General features: G+C 44.9%; 1 protein-coding gene and 1 long non-coding RNA gene across 3 annotated transcripts; one reads left to right on the top strand and one right to left on the bottom strand.

Moving 5' to 3' along the window:
* Window positions 1–244: 244 nt before the first annotated feature.
* On the bottom strand, window positions 245–4,633 carry LAMTOR5 (late endosomal/lysosomal adaptor, MAPK and MTOR activator 5). Its single transcript, XM_036853154.1, is given in 5 exon segments — window positions 245–579; window positions 1,499–1,616; window positions 3,528–3,589; window positions 4,447–4,530; window positions 4,532–4,633. Coding segments are annotated over 5 exon segments (420 nt in total). The 5' UTR covers window positions 4,627–4,633; the 3' UTR covers window positions 245–518.
* Window positions 4,634–4,833: 200 nt separating this feature from the next.
* LOC118895706 lies at window positions 4,834–18,609 on the top strand. Of its 2 annotated transcripts, none has more exons than XR_005020008.1 (4): window positions 4,834–4,989; window positions 10,455–10,826; window positions 17,214–17,518; window positions 18,476–18,609. It is a non-coding gene; the product is annotated as an uncharacterized LOC118895706 (long non-coding RNA). The 2 variants fall into 2 exon arrangements; XR_005020009.1 differs by having other exon boundaries at window positions 17,219–17,518.
* Window positions 18,610–19,104: the final 495 nt, after the last annotated feature.

The raw sequence follows: 19,104 nt of genomic DNA on the forward strand, positions 1-19,104 counted from the left end.
TTAACGAGAACTGAATGTGTTCCTGGCATATAGTAAGTACTTACGATATCTACTATTATGTTTTTATTATGGGGTAAGAGTATGCTTGACTTGTTTTGTATATCCATGGATGTTTCTGTGAGAATGTATTTCAGGAGCTTCTGAAACAGAACGGTTTGGAGCAGTTACCCTTTTAAGAAAAGTTACAATTTGATAATTGAAAAAATAAACATTTGATAAGAGTTTAAGGAATTCAGAAAAGATCCAAGCTTTCCTCCAACCAGTTTTATTAAACATAACAAAATTCTGTATACAAAGTGACCTAAACCTGTTGCTTCAAAACATACTTCCCTTAACTAGTATTTTGATAAGTCAATCCAGAGTGTCAAAAAGCAGCTTACTCTAAAATTAATAGAAAAGTGCCCAATGCACATTACATGAATGGCCTAATTACGGGAACTCTAATAGCTCTATAAGATAATTAACATAAGGTACGATTGAGTCCCCATGACAAGCTGCTGGAGAACTGATACAAGATGTCAAGAGGCCATTTTGTGCACTGCCACTGTGATGCCATCGTGTTTCTGGATCATAATGTTCCTGAAAGGCAAAGTGGAAGATATTCAGTAAAGTGTTGCAAGTGGCAGTCAATGTAAGATTAAAGATGCTGTTTGGTTTAGGACACAACTAAAAAAATAATACTTAACTTTTCTATGTATGAAAGCAATATCTAAACACAATAAAACATTTGGGAAATACAGAAAAGTATAAAATATAAAAATGAAATTAATTCTATAATCCTATCACTCAAAGACAACCACTATTAATATTTTCCTCTTTTAATCTGCACGTATAACACATATACCTTTTTTCACTTTACAGAACTGTGATCATAATGTGCATAGTTTATTTATTTAAAATATTTATTTTTGGCTCTGTTGGGTCTTAGCTGCGGCACAGTGGGATCTTTCATTGCAGCACGAAGGTTCTTCATTGTGGCACACGGGCTCTCTGGTTTGGGCACGTGGGCTCAGTAGTTGCAGCGTGCAGGCTTAGTTGCTCCGCGGCATGTGGGATCTTAGTTTCCTGACCAGAGATCGAACCCACGTCCCCTGCATTGGAAGGCAGATTCTTAACCACTGGACCACGAGGGAAGTCCCTGTGCATAGTTCTGCTTTTTTCATTTACTATTATTCGGAGGACCCTCACTTGCACTGTCTTTGGTATTTCTATTACTACAGACATTGTTCTGTTCTTTGTTTAGTCTTCCTCTGTGTTATTTATTGCTTCTTTTATTGATAGTTCATGACGACTCTTACTCTTCATTTAAATGTCTTTGTGGTCTGAACGCACATTAGCTTTAGAGATCAATCCATCTGCTCCTGGGGCCCAAAGGGTGGAACCTTCAAGTACTTTTGAGAAATCACTGATGAACACAGGGCAAGCCCCAGTCAAGCTTCCCAGGGATTGATTTTTCTGAATGAAAAGGAAAGGAAGGGATCTGCTGCCATCTACTCACCCATTATCTGATTCTAGACACACCACAGGAATATCAGTGGGGTCTGAGGTTAGCTTAGCTGCTTGCTGGGCTAAAACAGATATCACCCCAGCATGCTCATCTGACAGGGTTCCGCGGCCTGGAAGACAGAGATGATATCACACTGCCTGACTGTCCAAAAATGAGTATAGAGGTATAGTGGAACTGAATTGAATTATTCACAAAAAGAAGGTTCAGCTCATGGTCTCTTAGGTTAGGTACTGACGTAAAATGACTCTGCCCTGATACTCCGTGGTTACATCAGTGAGAAAGCCAATAACAGCTTTTAAGTCAGTAAAAGGCCATAACACTCAATTTTCCAAGTCATTCCCATCACCATCTCTAAACACCTTCTCAAGCATATAAGGAAGCTGTAATTCAAGTCAATCTGAAAGCAAACTGAAACCAAGAAGAAATTCAGAAGTGAGACTGACAAAAACCAGTAAGGGCAAGAGACTTGTTGAAGCTAATTAATTCCTCATGGAAAATCTGATTTCCTTTTACTGAGATCAACCTCAAAGGATATAAAAATCTTTACTCAGGAGTTTGTAAGATCACCTTAACAGCATGTATAAATATTCTGTGAGCAATTATTTCCACTAGAATAAACTGGTTTTCAAATAGCAACAGAATTGGCTTTTTACTAATGTTTGTTTTAGCCTGTAGATAATAACTAAATCTTGGATGTCTGGTACAAAACGGAATTACTAAGTTTACAATATCTTTCTGTATAGAAAGGCAACACAAGCCCATCTGCCTGAAACTAACTCAGGTAATAGACATGCCAATATGGCAGAGTTGATGGATTTACTGTTGTTACATAAAACATTAACTGGACACACAGTGCAGTCTTTTCGGCCTTGAAGGTTTCTTGAAGGAATACATTTAGTTATACATTTCCGCACTTGAATTTCAGCCTTGCCTTTGTGAGCCTGGCAAGTGCCTCAAAAAAAAATCTGCCTTTTTTCTTCCAACTAAACTGATTAGTGTGTAAAACCTGAGTTACAGGCTACTTCCTTCAATTAACCTCCCAGCAAAAATTCAGAGCTTTAAAAAGTCCTGCAGTACAGAGGAGTAAGGAGCAAGGTGTCCTGGGTTTACTAGTTCTGACATTAGTTAGCTGAAGGCTTCCATTGTTTACCTTTCTGGATTTATTTTCTCATCAGTAATTGTTACCATTTATTGAGCATTATGTCTGGGTTCTGTGCTGAGTATTTTACATATATAATTTTATAGTATTCTGATTAAGAGGCTTCAGAGCCAGACTCAAATCCTAGCTCAACCACTTACTAGCTGTATGACCTTAGGCAAGTTGGTCAGCCTCTATGCCTCCATTTCTTTATCTGCCTAACAGGGTTGTCATGAGAATTAAATGACTTAGTATACTCAAAGCACTTAGAACGGTGCCTGGCACATAGTAAGAGCTCAATAAATGCAATTCCATAGTAATAATTATTATTAAGCAACAACTCAGTAAAGAAACTGAGGCTCAGAAAGGTTCTTTTTGGTCCAAGTTGACACCACTAGTAAATGCAAGAGCAAGGGGTTGAAGCCAGGTGTGTCCAACCCTGCAGCCCCCATTTTTACTACCTACTCACTTAAGTGAAGTTGGACTAAAAAGTAACACCACCCATCTAGCAGGGTTATTGTGAAAATTAGAGATGATGTATACAAAGCTTCGCAGTCCCACCATATGGCATAAATTCAATAAATGGTAACTGCTGTCATTATCTGAAGTCCTTTCTAGACCCAATTTAAAATGATTCAAATACTACTGTAGTAGAAACGACTCTGTAGTGCTAGAATTGCAAGGAACATTTCTACCTTTATAAACACCAATTGAGAAGTTTCAGTTTTCTAATTTTGTTATTTGGGGCTGATCTCCACGCTTGCAAAAGTCCCCAGAAAGTGGCAGGGTAACAGGAAATAAAAACTAGAGAAGTGCACACTAGGCTCCCAGTCAACATCAAATGCTGTGCAATCCACCAAAGGGTTGATGTGAGATACTTACAGCCCAAATTGAGTCCTTGTGAATCTGTGCACAGGACTCCAACAATGGATGGATTCTTCATTCTAATTCCAGGAACGCAGGAAGAAGAAAGCAAATGATGTGGGGAAATGAATTTAAATAATTATAACACAAATATCCTTTCTCTGTACCAGGCATTGTTGTACTACTTTAAATCAGTGTTAATCTTTTTTCACTATTGCCCACCCCTGCCCCAAGAAAAATTAAATTACAATTAACTGATTTAAATTAGTTAAACCAGTTTCTCTCTCATGAGAAAAAAGACCGTGCCATGTACTGTTGAGCTCTGGAAGGCCACAAACATTGCAATAGTTGGGATTTTGTTGCCTTCGTTAAAAATGCATATTTTAACATACTAACTCACTTGAAACAACTGTTGAAAAACTCTTAAGTAACACGGGCTGCCTCTTGTAGGGGTAGTGGGAAGCTGAGGGGCACTGATGCGAGGGAGGTGTTACCCTGTACGCCTTCTTTTATTTTTCCAACTTTGGATTTTTACGTAGATATTACTCATTCGACAAATTTAACGGATGCCTTTCAGCAAGTAACTGGTTACACCCGTAAGGATATACGCGTGTGTGTTTATAAGACAGTGCTCTGCACAGGTGGTACTTCCTTCCCCCAAACGACCCCGGTTCCTAAAACTCCCGAAGAACGACCCTGTCCAGACAGACAATTTCAGCACGAGAGTCGGGTGTGGGCTCGGGCCGCGGAGACCCGCTCGGGAGGGAGTGTGCGGAACCCTGGCGAGCTTTAATTCCGGGTCATTTCGCACCCCTACCGGAGGCCCCGGGACAGGGCGTCCCCAAGACGCCCGGCCGGCGCTCGCAGCTCGCGCCCTCTGTCCCGTTCAAATCCCCCAGCCGCGACCCCAGGACGGGCCGACGAGAATACTACTCACGTGTCCTCCAAGTGCTGCTCTAAGGTTGCCTCCATCTCGCCCCGCGTCGCCTCCTTCTTCGCCGCTGGTCTCGGGTGCCCCTCGGTCGGTCACATGACGCGAGCGGGCCGTGGTCAGGAACGGTGCCTCCAAAGGGACAAACTTCGCGGCGCAGCCTTCGCGTTGTGTCCAGGATGACATCTTTACGCGCCCTCCGCCGCGAGCCGGGCGGAGGTTCTGCTGCCTGTGCGTCAGCGGGCGAGGGGATGGCGCGGAATGCCGCCGCGGGAGGGAGGTCTGCAGTCGTCCCTCGGAGCCGGCCTCCTGGCCTGTCCCTTTGTCTCCTCCATACAGACCTTTGGATTCCAATTCCACCGACTCCAAGAAGTCGGGCCAGACCCTGTTGAAGTTTTACAATAACCCGGCCGGTCCGACGGGGTCTCATCCAGGCGGTGGGGCAGAGAGAGACAAGAGAGACACAGGACCCCGGTGAAGGGTCCCCAGGCTTGTCGGGGAAAAGACTGGACACAGGGACTAGAGGACGAGATGGAACAATGCTAATAGGTATGGGGAAAGTGTCGGGATTTTAACGAAAACGTTGGTTCTTCCCCTTTGGCGAGGGCTCGGGAAAGTTTGGGAAAGAACGTGTCACTTGTGATAAAGACTAGTTAGGACTACTTAAAAATAATCTTAAAAAAAGTTAATTATAAAAGCAGTTTTAAAAATAAGGAAAGAAAGCCCACCCATAGCCTCTGTCCAGAGATGACTGTTAATCCCTTGGAGGATATTCTTTCAGCCAGTTGTCTTTGCAGATGTATGCTTTTAATGTTGTTGTTGTTGTTTCTTTTTTAAGCAAAATTGACACACATACTGGACATAAAATTCTGTAGCTGATCCTTTCACAGAATTTAACATAAATGTCTTTTCTTGTCAGTAAGTATTCATTTACGCAACCTCTGTAACACAAAATAGTCCATATTATAACTGTTACTTAATTGATTTAACCAACCCATATCAATGTGCAGTTAGGTTGCTTATAGTTTTATTGTTATTTTGGGTTCTTTGGCTATTACAAATGCTGGATGAATATCCTTATAGCCAAATATTTGTGCAGTTTAAAATTTTCCTTATAAGTTACTAGAATGGAATTATTGGGTCAAAGGATATTGACATTTTTAAGGCTTTTAAAATACACTTACAAATTGCCCCGCAGAAAGGTGGTAACAATTTAGTCTCAGATTGGTAGCATTTTGATGAAAATGGGAGTATGTCCAGAGGTCACCCATCCCCCATAAGCCAATACCCACTCCCTGTGCTTAAGTCCTCCTAACATCACTCCTGGATCTACCTTTTCTCCAACCCTCTCACTTCCAGCTTTTACTCACAGCCCACCTTCTGTTCGGGGGCCCAGCTTCAAGGCTTCTCTCGACTTGAATTCAGAGTCCCTCTTCATTCCCTAGCTGTGATGGTGAGAAACTTGCAGCTGCCTTAAAATTCCAGTCTTGAATGTTGTAATTCAGGAGTTTTCGACTCCTTCCCTAGAGAAATGATTTATATTAACCTCGGGGTCACATAATATGGGCCATTTAAATTTTAGAAAAAGGTGTTTAAAACTACCCTTAAAAGATAGCATCAGAAAATGTGAGGAGCCGGTCTGCTTGCTGCTGAAGTCCTGCCCCAGGCAGCTCGGCACCATAGTGCCGCCCCCTTGTGGTCCCAGTGTGGTGTAAGCTTTGCTGGACTGGGGCATCTCAGCTCTGGCTTTCTAACCCTCAGGGCAGCGACGTCCAATAGCAAGGGAATGTGAGCCACAGCTGTAATTTTAAATGGCCTGGTAGCCACGCTAAAAAAAGTAAAACAGGTGAAATTAATTTTAATAATATATTTTAGGGCTCCCCCGGTGGCGCAGTGGTTGAGAATCTGCCTGCCAATGCAGGGGACACGGGTTCGAGCCCTGGTCTGGGAAGATCCCACATGCCGCAGAGCAACTGGGCCCGTGAGCCACAACTACTGAGCCTGCGCGTCTGGAGCCTGTGCTCTGCAACAAGAGAGGCTGCGATAGTGAGAGGCCCGCGCACCGTGATGAAGAGTGGCCCCCGCCTGCCACAACTAGAGAAAGCCCTCACACAGAAACGAAGACCCAACACAGCCATAAATAAATAAATTAATTAAAAAAATAATAATAATATATTTTATTTGTCCAAATACTATGTCCAAAATATTATCATTTCAACATGTAATCAATTTTAAAAATACAGAGATGTTTTGCATTCCCCTGCCCCACCCGCCCCCCCGGACTAAGTCTTCAAAATCCGGTGTATATTTTACACTAACAGCGTGTTTCAATTCAGACTAGCCACATTTCAAGTGCTCAATAGCTATGTGTGTGATGGGTGGCTACCATTGGTTAATGCAGCTCTAGGATATCTCTGATTATCTCAAAGCCAGATCAGTGATTATAGGATTCCCGGAAAAGCTGGTGATCACTTTTTGCGCTGCTAAGGAAGGCCTCCGAAGGGACAATGAGCACATAGGAAGAGGATGACCGCTGGCTCAAACATCCTTGTTGCTCCGGAGGTGGGAAGGCAGGCTATTCCACACCACCCCCTCTTTCTGTGTCCTCTTGCTGTTTTGTCCCTGCAGAAGGAGCGGTGGCTTATATAAGCTGGGGAAGTGCTGCGGGCTGGAGTGATGGTTAGTTGGACAAGGTATCAGTTTTGAGTACTGATAACCATTTTGGGTGTGACAGGAGAAGTTCCAGGACACCCATATCAGAGTACTTGCCTCATTGCATTGTAATTTTTTATATGTTTACTTTTCAAGACAGAAAGGGTGTTTTCTCCATTTCTGAATCCTGAGCGCTGTGGAGCACAATAGGACTCCAGTAATATTTACTGAAGAATCTTGATGGGTTTTTTGAGAAAAAGACTCTGTGTTATGTTAAGAAGCTTTAAGTCCTCAACTTTAACCACCTTTATCCTCTTCCCCCTCCCCCCCTCCATAAACAAGCTCTTGGAAAATGGAAATCCCAGGAGGGTGCTGCAGAGAGTGCCCATGCCCACATGTCCTGACTGGGAAGGGAGAGATGAGAAGCTGGGTGGTGTGAACCAGACCTTGTAGGTCATCTCACGGCTGTTGGCCTGAGACCCTAAGCGCTCTTCTTTGACCTATCAGGAGCAGAATCCTCGGGGCGGCGGCGATCCATTTAAAAAGTGACACTCTAGTAGAGGCTCTAGCACTTCCCTGGGTGCGGAGGGCCCCGCTGCGCCAGGGCCAGCCCCCTTGGTCACTCTTTCAAGTGCTTAGGGTCGCAGGCCTGCAGTGGAATGAGCCTGAAGCTGGGCTGGGAATGAGCCCTCACATGCCACCAGGGGGCACCAAGGCCATGGAAAACTCTGCTCAGGCTGGAGGATACTAAGTGAGTTACAGGGACCCACGAGCCTCCTGAGCTGGTACAGCTTGCTGAGGACAGCACTAGGCTAGCTTGGTGGCCTCGGAGTCAGGCGATGTAGAATTGGATCCTGGCTTAGCCACTGCCTACCCCAAGCCTCAGGGGCTCATCTGTGACATGGTAACACCATTACCTGCCTCATCAGGTTGTGGGGAGGATGATATGAGATTTCTCATGTAAGAGGGCCGGTGCATTGTGGCAGTCAATCAGTAAGGTTTGCTAAATCTCAGTAAGAAGACCCATTTGTCTCCTCAAGTTGCTTACAGTCTAGGCAAGGACACACATGAGCAGATTAACTAACAGTTCAAAGAAGAGCCGAATGACCACTACAGACCTCAAGCAATCTAGTGTTCATGTGGGTGTGAGGTCGCAGGGCTGCATTTAAATGAGATGATGAAATATGTTTTATTATACTTTTCTAGGGTGTGTAAAATTAATAAAACAGTGAGAAAAAAAAATCACCTGAAATCCTAGCCCTAACCCTAATGACATGAATGTGAAAAGCTAAATGGAATGGGATGGGATTTGGAAGTGGAGATGGGGAAAGGCATGTCACAAGGTTCACAGGAGTCCTGCCAGCTAAAGCCTCTCACTCCACATCAGCTACTGGATAGGACACTGGGGTGCAGACCCCTGTCTTCCAATCGTGGACACCGCCTGAGAGCTGAGTCCTAGATCCAAAACCTAACTTCTGATAGTAATAAGAGCAGTAATGCGCTTAGCAGTTTGTACACATGGAGTGACAGCTGTGTGCCAGGCATTTCACAGGCCTTATTAGTCCTGAGAACCTTTTTGAAGTAGCTGTTGTCACTGTCCTCACTTAAGAGTTAAAGAAACTCCCTGAGGCTCAGAAGATCAGTCCTTGCTCAGGATCAGCCTGCTTGTGAGTGGTGGAGCCTCACCGTTAACCTGCCCCCTGTGCTGCCTCAACTTCTCTTACTTCATCAGCAACACAGTCCTGGCGACGTGAGAGGGTTCTGGAGGCCCAGTCCAGCTCTCTTATTCTCTAGAGAAGAAATCTGAGGCTCAGAGAGGGGAAATGGCTAATTTAGAACTTGAACATGGAATTCTTAACCCTCCATGCAGTGTTCTAACTATATTGTGTTGCTACAGGTTGTCTTAGAGCTTTAGTTAAACCAATTTTAGAGACACTCATGTTGAATTGTGTCTCCCCAAAATTCATATGTTGAAGTCCTAGCCCCCAGTACTTCAGAATGTCACCTTATTTGGAAATAGGGTCTTTACAGAGGTAATCAAGTTAAAATGAGGTCATTAGGGTGGGCCCTAATTCGATATGACTGGTGTCCTTATACAAAGAAATCTGGACACAGACATTCATAGAGGGAAGACAATGTGAAAAGACAGAGGGAAAAAACAGCCATCTCCAAGCCAAAGAGAGAGGCCTGGAGCAGATTCCTCCCTCACAGCCCTCAGAAGGACACCTTGATTTTGAACATCTAGACTCCAGAACTGTGAGGCAATAACTTTCTGTTGTTTGTGGTACTGTGTTATGACAGCCCTGGGAAACCAATATACTCATATATCCATAAAGTCTACAAGTCCATGTCTGTGATCACAGGCGTTTGGCAGCCCTTAATTATAGAGAAACTGGTTGGGAGGCTCACCCTCTCAGAGGCAAAAGGATAGAGCAGATAATCATTCCAGCTTGCTCCCAGCCTTGATACTTGGCTAACTAAGATGTTTTTCTTGCATTGGCCAACAGTGGTGGCATGACCCATGTGACTGTGGCCTTCTAGAGCCTGTTTTACATCTCCCTGAGCCTGGCCTATAAAAGGTGCTCAATAAATGTGTGCAGAGGGAATAGTGGTAAAATAGGCTTCTGGCCACTCTGGTCCAAGCCTCTGCAAGCAATGGGTTGGGCAGGGGAGTAGGGTACAGGCTATCAGTGGATGGAAGTTGAAATTGAGCACTGTCTCCTAAAGTTTATAGCTAAGCCCCAATTTTGGAAGACACAAAATATATTTTAGATGACTCAGGGTGGGCCAAGGACATTTCAGTTCAGGAAGCTATTTTCCTGCTGCTTTATTAATTTTGCTACTGAGGATAGATGAGATGCAGACTTCCCTATCCAAGTCTTCATTAGATGCCCAGTTAATGCAGCCATGACAAATGGGAATGAAACCCTTATGAATAAAAAAAAGATCAGCCCAGTGTAAAAAATTGTAGACTAGAGAAAAAGAAATTTAGAGGAGCTGATAAAATACCCTATCCTTAATTAGACTGTCTGCATCACACATCAAATCAGCCTTAATGCCAAGATTTATTGGCCTTGGGATTGCATAAATGAAATAAGTGCTTGAAAATGAATGGGAAAGAAATTACCTGTATTAAAATGTATTTGCGGTGCCGACCTGCACACTGATGCTTTTAGTTAAATGCAGGCTTTCAGCTTCTTTGGCTACCCCTCACTGTCTACCCAGCATGGACTCCCTTAGCCCTGGGGAGTTTCAGAAAACATGCTTGTGGGGTAACAATGTGTTTCCTTGTCAATCATCTCTGCCACTGTCCCGGAAAAATCCTTCTTGGGCAGTGAAATATCTTTGTGTCTTTATTTCAGCATCTACGAACTTAGTGAAGTGTTACTGGTCCTTACTTCAGAGTAGAGAATGTCGTGAAGACAAGAGGACCCACCTAGTTCTGCATGCACATCCTGCCATAAAGAGCAGAGCGAGAAGCTTTTTTGTTGGCTGCCACTGTCTCTCTTGGAATCTGAATTTAGCTTCGGGAGCTTACCTATCATTACAACACTGAATTACCCTCTTGTAAGACCTTGGACAAGTCCTCTAATGCCTTGATATCTCAGATTTTTTTCAATTCTCCCTGAAGATAAGAATAGTATCCACCTCATAGCGGTGGTGTGGGAACTCCATGAGACGACGCACGTGAAGCCCCTCACACAGTCTCTGGGGCCACCGCAGACAGCGAACAGGTGAGACCTGCTATTGTTGCCACGACCTCAAGAAATGATAGCTGAGGCAAAGCTGAACTAGACTGTCATTCAGGGCTCTTAGTTGCAAGCAACAGAAGCTGACTTTGGCTTATAGAGTAGGAAAGGAAATTTTAAAATGACACTGGGTAGCTCATGGTTACCCAGTTGTTGGGAGGGCTGGAGAGCTCAGTCTAAGCTTCCAGTGACAAAGCTCCAAGCCCACCATGGCACCACTGCCACTGGTCTTGTGGCAGCCCACAACAGCTTGCGGCACCAAGGCCATTACTGTGGCAGGAACCTAACCCTATACCTGCTACGCCCCCGAAGCCAGACCCCTCTGCTGCTGCCCTTGCCAGCAAAGTGGAATTTTCCCAGAGCCTCTGAACTGAAGTCTTGTGTGGGTAAGTTTAAGCGATGCAGCCTGGATCACGTTCCTGGCTTTAGTTGCAAAGGAGGCTGAAGAAGAAATGTCTGCTTTCTGTATCTGTTCTGCAAGTGCCTGAGCAAAGCAAAGGCATTCACCTGGGGCCGGGCAGCAAGAGAGCATTCCAAGTGTCTCCTACAGGGAGGGGGCTTCCTTCTTGGCGTGAGGGAGAGCTCTTAGGCGAGGCGCCCACAGCTCCTTCCACACCTCAGAGAGCAACTTTACCGGGCAGAGTTCCACGCCCTGGCAAGGGGAGGGGAGAGCTATCTGCCCTTTCTTCTGCTTGAGTATAAGAATATGGAATTCGAGAGGTTGGTCATTTTGCTTTGTGCTTCTAGAGATAGGGCCATAAAATGCATCTCAGAGTATGTATGTCCGCCAGCTTCGTGCTGTGTCCTCACTGTAGATCTGTAGTTTCATTTTTTAAAATCGATTTCTCACTCCTAGTTTGCCAAATTCCATGTGGGTAGTAGTAATAAATCAGGCAGAGCTTCCTCACTCAAGGAGTTTATGTTCTATACAGTAAATAAGCTAGAGATCATGGAAAAAAACCAAAACAAAACCCAAGTTTTATTTTGGGTAAGAGAAACTGTTCAAACCAATGATCATTACCAACAACAACCTGAGTGTCTGGCCCAGCCCCGAGTCTGGGGCCACATTGTAAGGAAAGGACTCAGTGGGGCAGGCAGAGCTGCTTCTGGGAGGGAGAAGACGCACAAACGAGTGAGCGAGAGAGAGAAGGATGAAAAGAGAAACACCAAACCCTCAAGGTCGAGGGCTTATCAGAACTTGAGTGTGTTGTCTTTGCCCTCCACGGTCCCTAGGAAAGCATCTAGCACACAGAAAGTGTCCAGCAAATGTTCTGTTAAGCGGGGAATCCCTTTGAAAATCTCAGGAAAGTGACCCTCTCCAACCCTTCATCTGTCCATTATTTTAGCTCCCAAGGAACCAGTAGAAAGTGTGGGGCAGGGCCGCAATCACAGTGTCAAAAGCAGTGAAGGCAGTGGACAGTCTTCCTAACTTACCTGACTGAAAATAGATTTTATCTCTCTAGGCCTCAGTTTTAATATCTGTAAACTTGGTTGGTTTCTCACTCAAGAACATTGCATTTACTCTTGTACTTAAAGATAAAAAATTAACATTTACAAAGCACATCTCTTCACACACATTATCTCTTGTTAATTCCACAGTCATCCCATCAGGGATCTCCATCCTCATTTTGTGGATGAAGTAACTGAGGTCTGGAGAGGTCTATAGCTTGTCAAGGTCGTAGAACTTGAGAGTGTCCATGGCTTTGTGACTCCAGGGCTAGGGCCGGCCAGTCTCCAGGATGTAGATCCCAGGTGAATCAGTCTCTCTGCAACTGTCTCCTCAACCAGTCTAGACAACACAGGCCTGTGAGTCAGACCCAGAAAGTGGCCAGAGGCTGCCGTCTCCCCATCTCCCTTCCCAGCAGTGGGAGGACTTGTCTTGTGCCTTTAGACACCAGGAGTAAATCAATTGCCACATTAATTCTGGGCCGTCAGCATTTCCCCCAGGAGAACGTCAGTCAGGGAGATTAATGTCTCATTGATCTTTCCAGTTGCCAAAGGGGAAGGGAGATGAATGTAATCCCATCTGTCAAGGTGGAGAAGGGCCCATCTGAAAGCAGGCTGGATTACTTTAAGGAGATAACAGTTTATCACTCTCTGGACAAGCAAATATGAAAGTAGGACAGCCTTCTCTATGAGTTGGTAGAAACATTGGTCAGCAAAGAGAAGGCCTGGAGAAACGAGTGGCACGATCTCTGGCCTTGGTTCCACTTGTCCTTCCCCTAGGACTTCGTGTTCTTTGTGTACACACAACCGCACAAGTGGCGCAAAACCCACCCCTGACCCCCAAGAAGTAGTTAACATTTGTTGAGGATTGATTATTGCCAGGTGCTGTACTAAGTGTTTTATATTTACTATCGAGCAGCTTTCTGAGGTGTTATTATGAGCACCATTTTATGGATGTGGAAACTGAGGCTCGGAGAGGTTGAGTGAGTTGCCCAAGGTTGCTGAGCTAGTGAAGGGTAAAATCAGGTGGAGGCTGGCTCACCCTGAGCCTGCCCTCAACCACCCACAGAACACACTGGTTGCCCAGCCAGGAAAGTAGCCCAGCAGCCCTGCTTCGAGATCACTGAGCCTTCACTCCACTCACTCCTTCCTTGGTCAGCCCCTTAGGGAGCCCTGCTGACCCCAGCAGAGAGGTGTCTTTACCAGTGGTAGAGGCTGAGCCAAGGCTGAGGGGCTGGGATGCCTGGAGGCCTCAGTCAGGGTGTCTGGACAGCTGAGGCTCTGGGAGGGGTAGAGGAGTGGGCAAGCCCAAGGCCATGGGTCTCAGCAGCACGCAAGGCACAGGCTCTGCTGAGGCTCCTCTGGGTTACCGCTGTGCATGGGTTCCCACGGAGGAGGGGGAGGTCAGCGACAGCCTCTCAGCAAGCCAGAAGCTGGGACATCCAGTGTCAAGCCACCGTACAGGCCGCTGTGGCCGCCAAGAGCCTGAGGAGATGCCACGGCCATGGGCTAGGAAGCTCAGGTGGGAAAGGCCTGGGGACCACGACAATGTGATCTCAAAAACCCAAGGAGGAATGTGCACACCTGAGATCCTCAGGGAACACAAGTCTCAGCGTTAATTCAAGCGGGGCAGAAGCACCCTGCAGAGTAAAGATCCCCAAAGGGAGGGGCTTTGCCGCCAGCCGTGGCTGGGGACACGCTGCCAAGGCAAAGTTCACTTGAGGGCGGCAGTTCTCATCCTCTGTGGCCAGAAGTTAAGGTTTCTAATTATTGCCACTTTGGATCCGACAGAGGTGGCTGCTCTGTCCCGGGCTTGTTTGCGGTTTATCCCCGTGATTGATGCTGGTAACATTTAGAGTCTGTCAGGGAGATATTTCATGGATGCCCCACGTGGTGGGATGGAGACAGCCAGGAGATGCACTTCCCTCGTTAGGGCAGAATCAGAGATGAACCTAAAGTATGGATGGAAAGGCCTAGGCCCTTTCTAGCCTCTTGTCAGGTAGGGGAAGGGGGTGCGGTGGAGGTGGAGGCTTGAGAGGAAGGCGCTGACCTGGAGCTGTAGCAGGGACCTGTTGTGAAGAGAAATGACATATGAAAGAGGCAGGAAGCTTTTTTTTCCCTGAGGCTTTCTCATGAAAAGTGTCACATCTGTGTTGGCCAATAAACTTTGCTGGCTAAGACACACAAGAAAGGAAGCAAACAGGAAGGAAAACACTTTTCCTGCTGTTTCCGTGGTCTTTAATGTTCCCTCCAAACCATCATGTCTATCTGCCAAAAGTCTACCCATTAATCATAAGGCTGATTTCAAAAGTGAAAAGGTGTTTGAATCCCTCGACTAGAAATGATCTTCACCCTGACACCCACAGCACTTTGTATGTTACTGTCAAAGCATAATGTTCAAACATTTAAAAACATGGCTCTCATAAAATATGGAATGGACAGGTGTCAAAGATTTAGTAGTTCATGAATGAGGGAACCAATAAGATGGCAAGGCTGTTTCAAAGAGCATTTTGAGGAACTGGGTATTTATAAGCACTTAAAAGGAAATGTTCAAGTAAAATATCTAGGTTAAGAACAAAACTGATTGCCCTCACATGTATGGTCAAATGATTTTTGACAAGCACGCCATGACCATTCAATGGGGAAAAGACGGTCTTTTTTAACAAATGGTGCTGGGAAAGCGGAACACCCATGTGTAAAAGAATGAAGTTGAATTCTTACCTTATACCATGTACTAAAGTTAACTCAAAGCAGATCAAAGACCTAAATGGAAAAGCTAAAGCTACCAAACTCAGAAGAAAACATAAGGGAAAAACCTCATGACATTGGATTTGGCAATGATTTCTTGGATATGACACTAAAAGCACAGGAAGCAAAATAAAAAAATAGATAAATTGGACTATATCAAAATTAAAAACTTTTGTGCATGGAAGCACACTATCAACAGAGTGAAAAGACAGCCCATGGAATGGGAGAAAACATTTGCAAATCATGTATCAGATAAGGGGTTACTATCCAGAATATATAAAAGAACTCCTACAACTCAACAACAAAAAACCCAAACAACCTGATTTAAAAAATGGGCATAGGACTTGAATTGACATTTCTCCAAAGAAGATATACAAATGGCCAATATGCATATGAAAAGATGCTCAACATCACTAATCACTGGGGAAGTACAAATCAAAACCATAATGAGATACCTTATACTCATTAGAATAAAAAAACCAAAAAGTAGCAAGCGTTGGGAAGGATCCGGAGAAATTGGAACCTTTGTGCACTGTTGGTGGGAATGTAAAACAGTACAGCCACTGTGGAAAACAGTATGGTAGTTCCACAAAAAATTAGACGTAGAGTTATTATATGATCCATCAATTCCACTTCTGGATATATATCCACAAGAACTGAAAGCAGAGTCTCAACAGATGTTTGAACACCCAAGTTTATAGGAGTATTATCCACAATAGCCAAAAGGTGGAAGCAGCCCAAGTGTCCATGGACAGACAAATGGTTGAGCAAAATGTGGTGTATATGTACAGTGAAATATGATTCAGCCTTAAAAAGAAAAACTCTGACACATGCTACAATATGAATGAAACTTAAGGACATTATACTAAGTGAAATAAACCAGTCTCATGGACAAGTACTGCACGATTCCACTCGTATGAGATATGTAGCATAGTCAAATTCATAGAGAAAGAAAGTAGACTTTGGTTGCCAGGTGCTGGTGGGAGGGGAGACTGGAGAGTTATTGTTTAATGGGTGTAGAGTGTCAATGTTGCAGGATGAAAAGAGTCCTGGAGATGGATGGCGGTGATGGTTGCACAATGTGAGTATAGTTAATGACACAACTGTACACTTAAAAATGGTTAAGATGGTAAAATTTTATGTTTATTTTACCTCAATTAAAAAACAAAACATAACTGGTTAATGTCTTACAAGGCAGTTAAAAAAATCAGTCTTTAATGTTATGCTTTCTGTTGAATAGACATTATTTATATCTTTACTGTACATGATCTACAAGTTAACATGTAACTTCACAGAGTCTGAGCCCTTAATGAATGGTAAATAGCCATTAAACAAAGATACCTTCCCCTGGGTGATTAAATAATCCTTGGGTGGACTTGCGAAACAATGACCAAATGACGTTGGAAGGACTTACTGTCCTCTTGTGGCCTTATTTCCAGGTTTTGAATTATTAGTATTATTTCTTAACATCACAGTCATGTATATCCTTGCTTTTCCCACCAGTCCCTCGAGGGTAGGGGCTCTGTCTTATTCAGCTTTGCCTCCTCACTGTGTGCTCTGGTTTGCTGAATGAAACTGAAGAAGGACCAATGGGATAGAGCCACTTGGGAGCAGAAGACCTGCGTTTAACTGTGTATGTGACCATGACCATAGTCTCACCCATCAAATGAGGACATTGCACCTGAGTCTTGGGTGCAATGCTGGGCACTGGGTGTGCTGTCTAATCTCAGGGTTTCCTTCCAGCTCTAAAATGCTCGGATCCTGGTTTGGTCATCATCACACAAGAAAGGATGCAAACACATAAATGAAACATATAATGAAAACACACAAGAGCCTTTTTCAGGTGCACATAATACACAGAGGCATGTTTTTTCTAGCTTTTCTTAGAAGAGCCATCCTTGATGCCACGTGATGTCTGTGGCCCTGGCTCCTGGGTTGGGAGGTGCACAAAGATGTGCTGTTTGTAGCTTTGCTAGAGAGGGAAGAGCTACAGTTTGCTGGAGGCAGGAGTACCTCCTTCCAGCAGCTGGTGGGGGGGTGCCCTGGGTCAGCAGGCCTCAGAGGGACAGTACCCGACCTCCAAGGCTGCCCTTGAGAAAGGAATTATATTGTCTTATATTGCTGTTTACGATTAATTTCTTGACAGATTCTGGCTGTTCCTCTTCTTGTTTTTCTTAGGACAGGAGGACTCCCGGTGATTTATTAAGAAGGTGAAATTATGTGTCCAGTTGGGAACTCTGGGGAGCTCTCGCTGAAATTAACTTGAGTGTTTTGGAGCCAGATTCACACGGCAGAATGGACCTGGGACTGCTCCTTTTGGCAGAATCTGCTGGGCCACTGTGGATGATCTTTCCCATGTTGCACAATGTCCCCAAAGCCCTTGGAGCCATGCTCAGCCCCATCCTGGCATCCCCTGTGTCCCTCGTGCCTCTGCCATGGAGGTCCAGCCACTTTACTTGGCTGTGGGTCTCATCAACTTGCAGGTGAATCCATCTATCCCCCCTCCCAACCTGGCTTGGCCCCCTCCTCATAAGCACCTACACAGTATTTCACAAAGAAAATGTCTGCTGGCTGTGTCCCGGACTCTTGAATGTCAGCTCACATTAGTCATGGCCACAGATGCGGCTGGAATCTTGCTGACCAGGTCCCAAAGGTCTCTGCTGGTCTGCACTCCCCATGCTTGGGTTGGAGGCACTGCGGAGGGTTTGGGTGGTGAGTGTGGGCACCTCCCAGCTGCACCATTTCCTGGCATCCACCAGGCTGCCTCACGTCCACTCTAGACCCTCGGTCTCAGCAGAGGAAACCAAAAATCTCTCCCTAGCACCACAGTCATCTTTTGCTGGCTGCTAAGCACCCTTGCTCTGAAAACAATAACCAACCACCATAAAAACAGTAGGTCTGCCTTCTCTGTCTAAGCATGTACTGTGTAGGTGCTTTAGGGAGAGCACCAGAGGCCAGGGAGGATAATTTGTCCAAGGACACCAGCTAAGATGGGACAGAATGAGGATTATTATTAGTTCTAAATAATTCCAATACTCATGTTCTTTTTTTTTTTTTTTTTTTTTTTATAAATTTATTTATTTATTTATTTATTTTTGGCTGTGTTGGGTCTTCGTTTCTGTGCGAGGGCTTTCTCCAGTTGCGGCGAGCGGGAGCCACTCTTCATCGCGGTGCGCAGGCCTCTCACTGTCGCGGCCTCTCCCGTTGCGGAGCACAGGCTCCAGACACGCAGGCTCAGTAGTTGTGGCTCACGGGCTTAGTTGCTCCGTGGCATGTGGGGTCTTCCCAGAGCAGGGCTTGAACCCGTGTCCCCTGCATTGGCAGGCAGATTCTCAACCACTGCGCCACCAGGGAAGCCCCCTCATGTTCTTTTTTATTTTTCCCTTTCCCACCCTTTTGTAATTATTCTAAAGTAACATTTACTTCATTTTCTATTACAGAAAGAATGTGTGCACAAATAGAAAACAGAAAATGTAGAAACGTATGAAGACAAAAGAACCACCAAGACAAATAAACCAAACCCATGGTGATTAGCAATTCCTCCTTGCCAAGATAAAATGTGAACATTTTAGTTCCTTTCTTTTCCATCTTGTTCTTTGTGTGTGTCCATGCATTCACACACACACACACACACACACACACGTAAAATGGGGATTACATTGTATATTCTTTTTTGTTTCCAGCTTTTTCCACTTAGCCATATAGTGTTAACATTTCACCACATCAATAAACGATCTTCAGTCCTGGGCTCATTAACTCTTCCAAGGCATGTGCTGCCCAACTTTGTTTTCTTCTGTGTCCAGTCACATGCCTCCTCTCTGGGCTGCACCCCAGGGGGACACTGAGCCTTTTCCAGCAGATTGAGCTTGTTGGTACTGAGGGGCTTGCTTTGCAAGTGACACATGCTCCTTTTGTCTGTAAATCTATCGAACTGCATTCAGGATGGGCCTGTTATCTTGTTCAAATTCTATGAGAGAGAGAAAGAGAGAGAGCACCTTTCCCACAAGGATGCTCCAAGGTTGTGTGCACTCGCCTCTGTCCACACTGGATTTGGAACCAGAACAGCAAG

Source organism: Balaenoptera musculus, chromosome 1, assembly GCF_009873245.2.
Source record: "Balaenoptera musculus isolate JJ_BM4_2016_0621 chromosome 1, mBalMus1.pri.v3, whole genome shotgun sequence".
Classification (NCBI taxonomy): Eukaryota; Metazoa; Chordata; class Mammalia; order Artiodactyla; family Balaenopteridae; genus Balaenoptera; species Balaenoptera musculus.